Genomic DNA, 15,908 nt, shown 5'->3' on the forward strand with positions numbered 1-15,908 from the left:
ACCATCACCCACTTTTAGAGGGAATAAACCAGAATCCAGAATTGCTACAATATTTTAACTAAAATCTTCAGTATTCAACACAAAATTTTAAGACCATCAAAGAAACAAGAAACTGTAACCCATACTCGGGGGGAAAAAAAGCAATTAAGAGGAACTATCTGAGTGCCCAAGATAGCAGATGGATACTTTTAAGGCAACTATTAGCATAGAATTGAACAGAGATTTCAATAACTAGAAATTATACCAAGGGCTGGGGTTGCAGCCCAGTATTACAGCACTTGCCTAGCAATCGTGAGGCACTGGGTTCCATCCTCTGCACCATATAAAAATATAAACAAATATAGTGTCCACCTACAAATAAAAATAAGAAATTATACCAAAAATAGCTCACGATTTGCAATGTAGAAAAATCAGTAAACCTGATACCAGGTGCAGTAGTGCAGCCTGTAATTCCAGCTACTTGGGAGTCTGAGACAGGAGGATTACAAGTTTGAGGCCAGCGTGGGCAACTTGGAGACATCATATCAAAAAATAAAAAGAGCTAGAGATGTAACTCAGTAATAGAGTGCTTCTGGGTTCAATCCCCACTACCTCAAAAAAAAAAAAAAAAAAATCAATAAATTTAAGACCAGCAGGATTTGGGTTGACATGAATGCAGCCACTACCATGATAGCCCCAGACACCCTGGTTAGCTCTTCTTTCTGCAGGGTGAGGACACTGGGATCAAACCTGGGGTGCTTTGGCACTGAGCTACATCTCCAGCTTTTCTTATGTTTGAGACAGAGTCTCACTAAATTATCAAGGATGGTCTCAAACTTGCAATCCTCCTATCTCAGCAGCCCAAGTTACTGGGATTACAGATATGTGCCACCACACTCAGGCCCTAACTGGACTTTCCCGTGGTTGTCCAGCATCTACAAACAAATCAACCAACCCACCCATTAGAATTATATGCGAAGCTTTACAACCAGACCCAGGTGCCAGAAATGTGCTTCATTCTTTGATAAACCAGGAACATTCCAGCTTGGAGGAAATCACGTTAATCCTAACCCATGTGTACACATCTCTTTCTGACCCAAATGATGGGAATCCACTTGGTCTTGTTGCCACCCAGGACCACACTTCTGTCAGTAAATTCCCCAATAAACTGCACTGTTCAATCCTAGATCTGCCACTCTTTCTTTGGTCTTTGAATACGTGGGGTCAGTTCTCATACCTTGTGGCCAGCTGTTCTGGAATGAAGACAAATCAATGGAAATTATTCAATTTAAAAAAAATACAGAACAAGTCTTAAGGAAAAAAGGACAGAGCTGAGTGCTGTGCTGCACGCCTGTAATCCCAGCAGCTCAGAAGGCTAAGACAGGAGGATTGTGAATTCCAAGCCAGCCTCAGCAACTTATTAGTGAGACACTAAGCAACTCAGTGAGACTCTGCCTCTAAATAAAATATAAAAAAGGTCTGGGGACATGGTTAAGTGCCCCTGGGTTCAATCCCACCCACCCCAAAAAAGGGGCAGAGACTCAAGAGACCTGTGAAGCAATATGAAACACGCTGACATGAATACAACAGGCATACCAGAGGCAAGGAGAAAAATGACCCAAGATAAATAAATAAAAGTTTCAAATAATCCCTGCACTACCAAGGTTTGATAAAAATACATATATATTAGGTAAAAAACCACAACAAACCCCAGGCAGGATAGAGAGAGATCCATACCTACCCATGTCACAAATTGTTGAAAATCAAAACAGAAAGAAAATATGAAATAAAAGAAAAATATATCACATATAATAGACTAAACTTCTCATTCACATCTAACTTCTCATTAGGAACAAGAGGCCAGCAGGTAGTGGAATGACATCCAAAGCCTTGAAAGAGAAAAACTCTCATTCAAGAACTACATATCCAGCAAAGTAAGCCTCCAAAAAATGAATTTTAAATAGATTTATAAACAAGAGACTGGGAAAAATTACTGCCAGTAGAATTTGTGTATGATACTAAAGAGAGCCCTTCAGAGAAAAAAATGGACACCACACTGAGGAATAAAGAAGACCCAAAATCCCAGAAAACTGATTAATTTTCCTTCATATCTTCTCTTAACTTCTTGTATAAAGTAATAATTAAACACTATTGTTTGATTTCTAACACTTTCAGTTAACATCCATAAACAGTAGCAGCACAAAACAGGAGAGAGAAAGGGAAGATACACTGAAGTAAAATGTTTCCCATCTATAAAGTAGCACGTATCATATACCTAGAGCAACCAATAGGAAAAAATTTAAAGTAAAAAGGAAATCAACAAACGAATCAAAATGGCACTCTAAAAATATTTAACACAAAAGACATTAAAGGGGAAGAAACAAATGACATGAAAAAAAATGCCCGCAAAACATATTAATGTGGTAACTACATTAAAAGTGAATGAACCACACCACCCAAAAATGCAGACTAGATGAAAAAAGAAGGACTGATCATCTGCTGTCTATGAGTCACTTGCCTTAGACCTAACAACTGTCTGTTAGGTTACTGGGGCTCACCCTGGTAAGCACACCCCCTCCCTTCCATGAACTGGCCAACCAAGTGGAAGGCCCAATGGGGCTCAGGAAAGATAAAACTCCAGGAAGGCTTTCGAGGTGAGGTGTTTTCTAGATCTCACCCTACACAGGGAGGTGGTGCTTAGCACTAGCTCATCTAACAATAAAAAGGAATCTGAATTCTATTTTGCTAATTTTCACTTTTCTTGTAAGGATGTTTCCATTAGAGACCTCAAAGGAGAAGGCGATGGGCAGGTTAGGATTTGGGTCCCCCTGGGATCTCTGGTCTAAACTATTATTGCCATGCTACCGAAATCCCAGACTCACAATCTCATCACCACAAACTATTTAAAAATCTGTTCTGAGGGCTCCCATTCTTTACTAAGTCCTTATTTCATGCACAATTCCCCCTGAAAGGTCCAACTTAATTCTAAAAGAGTTGGCTGCTACTTACTCAAAGACAGACCCACCCTTTTCTTATTTTCATCCTCCTCTAGAGGTATGGAACCTTGGTCAAAAGGAATTCTCAGGCATTAGATGTACTGACTCCATCTTACATTGTTAGCACAGCTTTATGACCTCCAGAACATATCTGCCACACAGAAGACCACCTGGCACTGCCATGTCCCACTCCAGACCCTGGCCCCTGGGAGCTGACCTACTGGGCTGCTTTGAGAGGACTGTGTGTCTCTACTGTTAATGGTAGTTGTACAGCGTCAGTACACAGGAACACATGAGAAAACAGGAAAACACGAACAGGCCCTGGAAAAAACAATATTTGAATGTATAAAACCAATCTCAGCTTTGGACTTAGGATAAAATCCTAGCTCCAGAGGAGATCTTGAACATCGCTGGCTTTCCCCTCTACCCACCGATACTTATGATTGTTCAATACTCCCAGCAACGGAGCCATAGTCACAAGTGTGGCCACAACCCCTCCTCAATGTTCAACTACTCAACACCAAATACTCTGGGAGATTTACCATGAACACCATTCAACAAGACACTTCCCTGTCAGCTCCCCAGGAAGCTATATGTTCTGTAGAATCAGAGTGTGGAAGAACACTTTCCAGACTTTTCTAAGGGTGAGATAGGCTACTCAAAACACCTGCTCTGGACAACATTTAGGCTAAAGCAATTTCTACTGTAATCCATGGGAAAAGCCCAAAGAGAGTTACTGAGAAAAAGCTGCCTATGCCCACAGGTAACCAGCAGATGAAAATCAACTTTCACCAAAGCACTTGGGTTGGTCTGAAAACACCGATGCCCAGTAACAGCCTTCCTGGCCTTTACCAAAGTGAAGTGGAGCTGCAAGGGGCAAATTTCAAGGAAAAATTGCCCAAGGGGGTGACACGCTCCAGTTTTGGTATAAGAATTACCCAAACATATAATGCATGAAATCTTGATATAAATAAAATTACTAAAATCAATGAGATAATCAAGAAAATTTAAATACAAACTGAATTCTAGATTGTGACATAACAGGAAATATACACTTGGTCTTTGCTCACATTACCAGGCACAGAGCTCTTAAAACCCTTGGAATCACCACAGAGATGCAATGACTAGTGGCTCTCCCCCTCCCATATTTCTTACTGGTATCCTGTAATTACACAGAATGGTGGAATCTGTTGTTACATATTTGTACATGCACACAATGTAAAAATATAGTTCGGTCACTACTGTTCCCTGGGGAGTCCTGAATAGCCTAAGGATGGGGCTGGTTACCAGTGAACCAATTAAGTAACAAGAGTTGGAACTTTCAGTCCCAACTGGACTTTTGGAAAAGGGAGAAGGGCTGAAGGTTATCATTGATGGCCAATGATTTAGTTAATCCATGACCACATAATAGAACCCCCATAAAAACCTTAAAACAGGTTTTGGGGAGTTTCCAAGGCAGTGAACATGTGGAGGTACTTGCACGACAGCTGCCTGAAGAGGGGATGGGAGTGCCACATCTCGCCCCACCAGCTGTTCCTGAGTTGTATCCTGTATAATAAATCAACATGCTAGGGAACTGATTTTCAGAGTTCTGTGAACTGTTGTAGAAAATTATCAAACCTGAAGAGGGAGTCCTTAGGAACCCCAAATTTCAGCTGGTTAGTCATAATTAGGTGACAGCCTGGAGGATGGCTGCCCTCTAAGTTGGGGCAGTCTGACAGAACCAAGCCCACAAACTCTGCAGTTTAATTCAGAGAAATCAGTGTCAACCTTGAATGAAACCTTGGGACAGCCTGTGGCTATCTCCTGAAAAAGTGAAATGCTGTGATCCCAAGTTCAAGGTCAGAATGGCGAACAAAGTCCTTCACTCCAAACATGAAAAGGGCTAGGCATCCCAGGGTTCAATCCCCAATACCAAAAGAAAAGAAAAGAAAATGAATGGATTTTAATGTAGAAGTTGAGTATCCCTTATCCAAAATGCTTGGGACCAGAAATGTTTCAAATTTCAGAGTTTTTCAGATTTTGAAATATTTGCACAGACTTTACCCACATTGTTACATGGGGTAACAGCAAAACAGCTTAGTTAAAAAAAAAAAAAAAAATCAATAAGAGTTGCAGATTGTGGTATTTATGGTGAAATGACATGCTACCTATAATTTGCTTTAAAATATTTAAGGAAAAAAAGTAGCATTACAGATGAGACAAGACTGACCAAGGTTAAATTTTGGAGCTGGGTAACGGGCACCTGGTGAGAGGGTACATTATATTTCCTCTACATTTGGTGCTTTAGAATTTTCCATAATAAAAAAGTGAAAACCAGCTTGGTGTGGGGTAGCACACATATAATCCCAGCTATACAGGAGGCTAAGGCAAGAGGATCACAAGTTCAAGGCCAGCCTGGGCAACTTAGTGACCCTATCTGAAAATTAAAAATTTTTATTTTCTATTGTTTTATTTTATTTTTGGTACTGGGGCGCTTTATCACTGAGCTACATCTCCAGCCCTTTTTGAGACAGGATCTCCCTAAGATACTTAGGGCTAAGTTGCTGACGCTGGCCTTGAACCTGTGATCCTCTTGCTTCAGCCTCCCAAGTCACTGAGATTACAGGTAAGTGCCACAATACCCAGCAAAATAAACTTTTTTTTAAAGGGTTAGGGATGTAGCTCAGTGATACAGCACTTGCCTAGCATGTGTGAGTCCCTCGGTTCAATCCCTAGTACAGTGCATGCAAGAATACACAAGCAAAATGAAAACAAAGACCAGACAAAACACTCCGTTTGTGCACTGGTTAAAATGCCTACTGCCTGATTCCATTCCAAATGTTCTAATGAGTAGGTCTTAGGTATGCCTGGAACCTGTATTTTCTGCAGTACCCAGGTAGTGCCTCTGCAAGCAATCCTCAGAACACAGGATACAAAAGAGAGACTGGTTTTCAACATACATTGTCTACTGGTACCTAAGGTACTGCAGTTTGGCCAGCTTCATCTGCATCCACATGTTTTAAGGTTGTATTCTAGGCTTTCACTAAAAGCCACTAGAAAGTACTATTATACTTAGCTTACTGATCCTTTTTTTTTTTAGTTAATTTTTTTCTATGGTGTGAGGTATGGATTTGACTATTCTTTAGCACCTGGAAATCCATTGTCCCAATATCATTTCTGAGGAGACTGTTCTTTGTTTTTTTTTAATGGACTTGGCAGCTTTGTCAAAAAATCAATTAATCACTAAGTGCAGTGGCATATGCCTAATCCCAGCAACTCAGGAGGCTAAGGCAGGGGGATCCAAGTTCAAAGCCAGTCTCAGGAACTTAGTAAGGCCCTAAGCAACTTAGTGAGAACCTGCCTCAAAATAAAAAGTAAAAAGGGCTGGGGATTTAACTCAGTGGTAGAGTGTCCCTGGGTTCAACCCCCAATTTAAAAAAAAAAAAAAATTGGCTATAGGCTTATTTTTGCATTCTCAAAATATTCCATTGGTATATGTCTATATTTATTCTAGTACCATACTGTTGTGATTATATATAAGTATCTTTTGATTACAAGAGAAAATATTTACAAAAATAAATATCTCAAAAAGACCTTGACCCTGTGCAGAGGTGAGAAGTCTCCTACCTGAGAACACAATGGGTCTGGAGGACTGCTTGGCATGCTGGGCATGCTGGGCATGCTGCTTCTTCTCCAGAGCGGCCAGCATACCTCCCAGGTCCAACTGCACTGGAATCTGGCTCTTCTTTCCACTATTTTTAAAATTATTCTGGAAAGTACAAAAGTCATAAGTTATACTACTATATTTCACACAACAAGCTTTTCATTTTACAAAAAAAATCTCATGTAACTGAAGATTAAATGAACAGACGTAGAAACTAGCACTTTATTTATTTATTTTTTAGGAAGTCCTGGGAATTGAACCTAGGGAGCGCTCTTCTACTGTGCTCTATCACCAGCCCTTTTATCTGCAGACAGGGTCTTGCTAAATTGCACAGGCCTTCTTCAACTTGCCACCTTCCTGCCTCAGCTTTCCAATGGCAGGGATCACAGTCACACATCACTGCTCCCAGCTATAAAAGTCTTAAAATTTTTAAAAACCAAGTAAATACTAAATGTATGCCCAAAATTTGACATATTCTAAGAATATACCATTTTTGTAATGGTAGTGATTTGTATCTTGAGAAAGCATTAAGAAGCAAAACAAGCTCTGCAAGAAAGTCCCCTGACCCTCCCTCAGGGACTGCGTCCTTTGCTCCAGCACCTCCCCTACTCTCCTTCAAATTATTCTCCTACCGGAACCAACAACCTACTGGCTGGGGGCTCCCAACAGGAAAGAGCACCCCATTCAACAAAGGCAGGCAAGGAGATGGGCGCCAGGGACAGAGGACAGCAAAGGGCATCACACAAACTCCAAGTTAATTCACACAAGGGTATAAATTAACACATGAGTTAGAATGTCTTTTTTAAATAAATGTAAAACTATTTTTAGACAATCTCTTTAAAAGATAAAACAATAAATGTGTTGAAATCTAAATGCCCCAAAGTATGAAAGTTCACTTAAATAATGAGTCACAACTCCTTCCCAAATCTACAGGCAGGGAGGGGGCTAGGGTACGAGGAGATTCACTTCCCCTTTGGCTTGTACTGACTTAGAAATTTTGGTGCACCTTTTATTTTTCTTCTGTCACACATTCTGCCTTGACAAAGAATTCTGTTTCCTGAATAAACTAAGCCAACTCTTTTTTCTTCAGTGTTTCATAAGGCAGTTTATTAGTTTGCTTCTTCCTCCTTTCTCTCATAGCAACTGCAGTTACGTCAGACTTTATTACAAAAGGGACAAAACATTTCAGCTTAGGAGCAATTCTGTTTCAACACATGGGATACAGTTCCCCCAGGAGTAACAAATCAAAACAAAACCACCTGTCTTAGTACACAAAGATGTTTAGAGAGATTTTCCAAGAGTTTAGTTTAGCCAGAAACGTTAGGCCTAAAGCAACTATGGTTTCAATCTAAAAATTACCTGTGGCTGCTGTTTAGATTGAAATTTCGGTGACTCTACTCTGTCTCTTCTTTCAGATGCAACTGCCAGATTGGGAAACTCCTCGGCATCCTAAGTAAACCACACACCCCTTTAGCTCTTCATTCATCAGGAGAATGCAAATATGCCAAGTGCAATTTTTCCTTGCTTATATTTTTTTCTTTAGTAAGATTCCACAAAAGTTCTTAAAGGTGATACAAAACAGTCCCAAACTACTAATATTAAGAGCTTCTGTTTTATTTAACTTTTAGAGCAAATTTCAAGACCACATTCTAATAACCCTGTCCCAGAAAGAGAATAACATCAAGAATTTAAGGAATTGACCTTGAACCCAACCCTGGAATGAGAGTATCTAAGAACCTGTTCTTTACTTTTTTTTTTTTTTTTTTTTTTTGGTACCAGGGATTGAACTCAGGGACACTCGACCACTGAGCCACATCTCCAGCCCCATTTTTTGTATTTTATTTATACTGGGTCTCACTGAGTTGCTTAGTGCCTTGCTTTTGCTGAGGCTGGCTTGGAACTTGCAATCCTGCAGCCTCAGCCTCCTGAGCCGCTGGAATTATAGGTGTGCACTACTGTGCCCGCTAAGAACCTGTTCTTTAAAAGAACATGTTTTTCATTAGAGAAACTATCAAATCTGGATTTAGCAGATTTACGTATTCTTGAATTTGTGCTGAACCAGCCTAGTACATGGAAACAAAGGCACCAAGCCTGCTGAGAAACTATTTTAAATTGTTTGAAAACATCTTAGGTCATTTTGTCAATATTTTAGGGGCCTTTGAAATAGTTATGTGGGAAATATGAGGCAGAATTGGAACTGCTCATTGGTCCAACCAAAATGCATTGCCATAGCAGGTGGTCTTCAAACACATAACTGCTATTCTCAAATGGATGTTCCCAGAGCCTTGGGAACCAAGGTTTGTGGGAATGTCCTGGGCTTGACCCTAAGTGGGACACCCGGGCAGCATTTCTGCAAGACACCTGTGCCTGCATAGCAGCCAGGATGCTGCAGTCTGGTAGAGCAGTAGGAGGCAGACAACCCAGCCCCCAAGAAACAGCCAGACCCAGGCTGGCCCCTTATCCTATAATAACAATGAGCGCTTCTGGAAACTCATGGAATTCTCATAATATCAGGGCCCACAATAAATCTACAATATTCCAAATATCTCTTCATAATAAAGCATTTACAAGATTTCTGGATAGAAAAGGAGACCCTGCAAAAGTGGGTATTCTATAATCAAGGAAAACAACAGAAAGAGAACTGAGGGGATGTATTAGTGACATGGCACACCAACTGTTCCATTCTGATACAAGGAGCTCTATTTCCTTACACCATTCACTCAAATGTTCACTGAGTGCCCACCATGAGACAGCTGGCGAGCCCAAAGGAATACGTGGAGACAATGAGTGATGACTATTCTCTTTAGCACTAGGAAAAGGATCATTAAAGAAAATGTTAAAGATGTTCACTTAGGAAACCAGTTGACCCCATGTGTCTATTAACAAAGACCCATTTAATATATCACACAAAGTAAATAATAAACATAAATGTACTTCAATCCTTGGTGGTTCTTGAACTGTCAGGATTTCATATTTTGATTTAGACTTTTCTTTCTTTTTCTTATTCTTCCTTGAGGCTTCATTTTGTTCAAGGTCACCACCTTGTGATGCTTTGGACTAGACAAAAACAATGCAAAAGTTGTGGGTTTTTAGGGGATCCAATAGAATCTTTAATACCAAACATCAGAACTAAATTAAGATATCAAGTTGTATAATCCCATGTCAACTGTACTCGAATTGATAAGGAATTCTATCCTTATCCCCTGTTTTGAAAAGAATCAGCATTTGGTAGATTAATTATGAAAGAAATAAAATCTGGTAAAATAACTGTAAAGCCAAATTCTTTCTGAAAACCCTGTGGATTTGAACATGACCTAGTTTCCATCTTGAGGAGATCAAGTTATCGGTAATCCTACTAATACCAACCTGAGCTCATTCAGACATCTATTCTATCAGTAAGGCCTGTGATCTGCCTGAGCATCACAATCATGACTGACCCTTCCATCAGGCAAAAGCCTCACCCAACATGGACACGCTGAACTGACTCCCACAGTCCCCCAGCCCTTGCTCCATCTTCAATCAGGGCAGGTGTGCTCTGGCCTCAAGGCCTTTGCACTTAACATTCAGATCTGGTGAAGCTACATCTACCTCCTTCAGTTTGGTAAAAATCACCCCATCTCTACCCATCCCCTCCCTCTCTGTCCTCTGACCTTGCTTAGTTTTCCCTTGAGACCACTACCCACTCTCTGACATGCCATCTGCCTACATACTGACAAGCCTCTCTCTCCATCAGAATAATCCACAAGGCAGAGACTTCTTATATTTTGGGTCCTGCTCTATCCCAGGGGGAATTCACCCTTCAGGAGTAAAACGGCCAGCAGCTATTAAAAATGAGCTTTTCAGCTTAGTGGGCACAGTGGAACAGGTCTTAAATCCCAGATACTTGGGAGGCTGAGGCAGGAGGATGGGAAGTTCAAGGCCAGCCTGGGAAACATAGTTAGAACTGGTCTCAAAATAAAATTTTAAAAACAGCTAGGGATATAGCTCAGTGGTGGAGCACCCCTGGGCTCAATCCCAGTACTATGAAATAAAGAAAGAAAATGAGCTTTTCCACTGACCTAGAGGAGTTGTTTTTAGTATTTTATCAAGTAAAAAAGACAAATTTTAAGGGAAATGTGTACAATGTGATTGTATTTTGTCCAAAAAAATGGCTGGGGTATAGCTCAATGGTAGATTCCCCCCCCCCCAAAAAAAGAAAATGAAGAACCCAAAACAAGAGAAATCCCTCTCAATTTGTTTAATGTTTTACAAGTGGAGGCAGGAAGTATTGTGGATTACTAATGTGGGATTCTATAAGAGGTGCGAATAGAGGTGTGGGAGAGAGGCTGGGCTGTAGCTCAGTGGGAGTGAGCAATCAGCATGTACAAGGACCTGGATCCAATCCTTGGCACCAAATTTAAATGTAAAGAGGTATGAGAAAGAAGATCTTTTACATCACTAGATCCTTACAGTGCTACATTTATATTTTCTGTAATAAAATTTCACAGTACAGAAAGTTTCAGAAGAAAACTGCAAAGCCATCTAGATTATAAGATTATAGGAAATGTTAATTTTCTTATTTTTATTATAGAACCTTTCTGAAATAAACTTCTCTTATACCTATAACTAAGAAAATATTTTTAAAGAAAGATTCTAGAAAAATAAAACAAGAGCTGTTAACTCAGAAGGTTAACTGCACAGTAGGAAAACTGGCCTGCATAGCCACCTAGAAGCTGCAGCCCAGAAGTAGACAGTGGGCTGCTGTGCTGTGCTCAGTACCTGGAGCAACCCAGAAACAGGGATGAGGTACCAGCAAAAGCCAAGTTCTGTGTACGCATACAAGAAAAGGTCTCTACACAGAGCAGTGACAAGTAAGCAGTCTCCATCGCACCTTCTTGTAAGGGCATCACAAACACACAGCTCATCATCATGTGGGAGAATCTAAAGACAGTTTTGGATATCAAAAAGCATCCTCATACTCAAAAAGACTGCCCTTCTTACACATTTACTAGACAAGGCCATATTTCAACTTCAAAGGCTTCTATACAATGAAAATTAAGAATATCTAGACTGGGGCCGGGTGAAGCTCAGTGGTACAGCATTTGCTGTGAGGAGCTGGGTCTGATCCCCAGCACCAAAGGAAGAAAAAAGAATTCAAAACAGTTCACAAACATTTTAAGGTATGGGTCTAAAACGTGGGTTCTCATGTTGAAAAATCATCATTTGAATTCCTTGATGAATATCCTATTCTTTTTTCAAGGTGCAAGTAAATAGCTTAGACTAGTGAATACAGGATGGAATGAAGCATGTTCACAGTTAGGACTAGGATGGGGAATCATCCAGTGGCACAGATTATCCCTCTCACTTTCCAATTCATGTTACATATGTATACATAGTATCTGCCATTCTGACCATGTGTAGGTGATCAGTTCAGAAGCATTGCACACATCCGTCATTCCCACTACTTCCAGAGCTCTTTTCCTCTTGGAAAACTGAAACTTTTCCCATTAAACACTAACTCTCATTCCTCTTCCCCATGGATCCTGGCCACCATCTTGCTTTCTGTCTTTGGTGATGCACACCTTTTCAGTAGGATGAACGTGTTTCTCTTTGTTGTAGGAAGGATCCGAAGATAAAATTTCAGAGGATGACAAATTAACACTTTTAGGATCTGCTGATGAAGCAAACGTCTTTAGGTTTATCACGGAAGTAACATTTTTAGGAGCTGGTGACAGTTCTGAAGGTAACGTCTGCCGAACAATATAACCCATTGGTGTCCAAGATAACTCTGCTCAAAGATAACCAAAATTGTTGAACAACCTCAACAGTAAATCAGAAATTTCATAGTTACTCAAACATGCATTACATGAGGTAATTGCTCAGACAATAATTAAAATTAGGTTATTGTCCAAAACATCCCCTTGGAAACTATGGTATTTGCTAAACTTGTCTTTCTTCTGGGAGCATGCATGACACATTTTTCCCCTTTAAGACTGATTTTTCCTAGAAACTAGCTTTCTAACTTGGGAGGATGGACGTGGGGAGACAAACAATAGTTTTGTTAAAAAAAAAAAATCTACAATAACATCCACGTGGCAAACAAACAGAATTAAAGAGCTAAAGATCAAATTTTGGCCCTACTAACCTTGATGTGTACCTTTAACATCAGAAGTCAAAGATCACTAGACTTCAGCTATCACAATAACTGGTAATTTATTTCTCTTAGAACACAGGTATAAGTACAGCAACACTACTCCTTAGGTGCCCATGAAACTCTATACACAGACAAAACAAAAGGACATCCATCAGGACATGGGCAGAGGAACACCTATCAGCAGCTGTGGCTACCATCAAGGGAGGCTCTCTGTATCACTACAGAGCTATACATCCTCAGAGCAGCCTCAGAAGTGGAGATCCATACAAAAGCACATTTGTAAACACAAGAAAACAAAGAAAACACATCAATGAATAAATTCAAGTTTTCTGTTAGAAGAAGCTACTATAAAATTTTCAAAAATAGGGTCCTATTATACTTTTTGACTATGTTACTTCTTGGCCAGGATAGGACAGATAAGCTCGGAGAGGCGCAGAAGTCAAAACTGTCTTCCTAACAGTAGAAAAGCATCAGTTGCTTCCTGCCTCTCCCTCCCTCTCCCGAGTATACCCTGGAGTGTTCCAAAGCTTACATGACATGCAACTGTGGAGCAGGAAATGCCAAAGCAGATCTACAGAGCTAGATGTTAAAGAGCTACAAGTCTGTAATGCAAGGTTGCTCATATTAGTTTTTTAATCTTAGAAAATACTTATTTTTCATAAAACAGACTATGTGAAAATGCAGTGCATGTCTCATTATTTTTAAGTGAATTAACATTTTAAAATCTCTTCAACTTTAAATATAGTAAATCTTGACATATATTGCCCAAATAAAAAGAAATTCTTGGGCTGGGGTTGTGGCTCAGCGGTACAGTGCTTGCCTAACATGTGCGAGGCCCTGGGTTCCATCCTCAGCATACATAAAAATAAATAAACAAAATAAAGATATTGTGTCCAACTACAACTAAAAAATAAATATTTAAAAAAAAAAAAAGAAAAAGAAATTCTTTGGATCTTTATCTTTTAAAGGTATTGGGGATCCTGAGATCAAAAAACTTTTGAAATTAGGTAATACTGAAGGAAGTACTCATTTCTGAGTTCATAATTTCTCACTTAATTGCACATCTATTTCACTTAGAATTCTCATCTCTTTACAATCCTTGTGCATGGATGTTGAATCTCATTGACTTTAATTTTCTACACCAACACTATTAGTTGGGCAACAAAATAAAAATCTTTTTCATTCCACTGGAGTTAAAAATGAACTTAGAAAATATGACACGTTTAAAAATAATGTTTTTGCAGGCACTCTTACCTGTTGTACATGAAGGGGAATTGGTAGCAGCATTATCAGTTACATATTCAGTTGAATTATTATTTTTCACCACTATTTCACCCTAACATGAAAACACATAACATGTCATCAGGGAAAAGCAAATTATAAAAAATGTCATACTACTATTGGAATAGCCTACTATAATACACCTATTAGAATGGCAGAAATCCATTGTAATAGCAACAACCCCAAACTCCAGAGAGTATGTGGTCCAATAGGAACTCTCATTCACTGGAGAGGATGCAAAACACAGCCACTTTGAAAGACAGTTTGGCAGTTTCTCACAGATGACTATCAAAACATGAAAACACATGAAGGGAAGTGAAATGGATATTACTAAGTGAAAGAATCCAATCTGAAAAGGCTACCTACTGTATGATGCCAACGATATGACATTCTAGAAAAGGTACAAGTGTAGGGATCAGTGGCTGGCAGGGTTTGGGGGAAGAGACGAACAGGTGGAGCAGATGACACTACACTGTACACTCTAATGATGGCTGCATGTCATTATGCGTTTGTCTAATTAGGAATGTACAACACCAAGAGTGAACCCTAAAGTAAATTATGAGGTGATAATGATGTGTTTATGTAGGTTCATCAACTGTAACAAGCACACTACTCTGGGGTTGATGCTCATAGTCAGGGGAAGTTGTGCATTTGTGGTGACAGTGATACATGTACATGAAAAGTCTTTGTCCCTTCCTCTCAATTTTACTGAGAACCTAAAACTGCTCTAAAAACTGAAGTCTAATTTTTATTTACTAATTTTTTGCAGTTCTGAGGATTAAACCCAGGGGTGCTCTACCACTGAGCTATATCCCCAGCCATGTATGTATGTATGTATGTAAGTATGTATTTTATTTAAAATAAAAGTAAGTACAGAAAAACATAAAAGAAAAAAAAGAACATACAGAATTCAAGATAATGAGGGAATCAGTATGTAAATCTTCTTCCACAAATGGATGAACCTATTTTATGTTCATAGGGGTAAATGAAAGATCTGTTTCTTTGTTACCCTTCTTCTTCCTCCCGTTTTCATACTGAGATGTACTCCATCTCTCTCTTCAGTGGAAATTTATCAAAAATCATTTTAGAGATTACTAACCCAACACCATCTTTTCCTGGAAGTCTGAAGTCAATCCATTCAAGGAAAATGTCTCAATTTTTTGGACTAAACCTTTTGAGACCAAATGCTGAATACTATGTAATTTAAAATTATAAAACAGCAAACTGAAAGCACCTATTGCACCTTTTTTTCTTTTTTGGGTATTGGTTAGTGAACCTAGGGACACTTTACCACTGAGCTACAGTCCCAGCCCTTCTTATTTTTTATGTTGAGAGAGCATCTCACAAAGATACTTTGGGACACATTAAGTTCCTGAGTTATGTTTCAAACTTGTGAGCCTCCTATCTCAGCCTCCCAAATTGCTAGGATTACAGGTGTGTGCCACTGTGCCCAGCTCTAATGCAATGAATTTTGTTGAATCTGCTGTATAATTAGCAAGACACAGATGCAGATAAAGTTTGAAAATTAAGAAGTTACAATATGCAGTTTTAAATACTACTTTAAAAAAGTCCTTTTTCTCTATATTGGAAAATGGCTATCAGAATGCAATGCTAGAGATGACATATTTAAAATGTGCTGTCAAAGCAATTAGACTAAGCCAGAAACTTTTTCTTCTGAGGCACTACAATACCTTTCATCTACAAGATAAAATGATTTTAGGAGGTTCTTTTAAAAAATAATAAGAGATAGCAGCCTCATTGTAAAAAAATTCAAATAATTGAGAAGGTCAGCTAAGTGAGGGATGAAAAGCTTCCCCAATGATGTGGACTTCACAGCCCTCATCAGGATCATGATAAGGTGGTGGTTGAAATG

At 39.3% G+C, this 15,908-nt stretch overlaps 1 protein-coding gene across 7 annotated transcripts in view; it reads right to left on the bottom strand.

Moving 5' to 3' along the window:
• Positions 1–15,908, bottom strand: part of SECISBP2 (SECIS binding protein 2) — a 37,122-nt gene that overhangs the window by 13,829 nt on the left and 7,385 nt on the right. The window contains exons 6-10 of one of the 7 annotated variants that reach the window (XM_081262538.1): positions 14,009–14,090; positions 12,183–12,271; positions 9,556–9,678; positions 7,981–8,070; positions 6,585–6,726 (exon numbers count right to left, since the gene is read on the bottom strand). In XM_081262538.1, coding sequence (XP_081118664.1) covers positions 6,585–6,726; positions 7,981–8,070; positions 9,556–9,678; positions 12,183–12,271; positions 14,009–14,090 — 526 coding nt within the window. Of the gene's footprint in view, positions 1–6,584; positions 6,727–7,980; positions 8,071–9,555; positions 9,679–12,182; positions 12,389–12,745; positions 12,876–14,008; positions 14,091–15,908 lie in introns of those variants that run through there. The other 6 variants (XM_081262537.1, XM_081262535.1, XM_081262541.1 and 3 more) reach the window with 6 other exon arrangements.

The sequence above is a fragment of the Spermophilus citellus genome (genome assembly GCF_964194105.1).
Source record: "Spermophilus citellus genome assembly, chromosome: 12".
In the NCBI taxonomy this organism is placed as follows: Eukaryota; Metazoa; Chordata; class Mammalia; order Rodentia; family Sciuridae; genus Spermophilus; species Spermophilus citellus.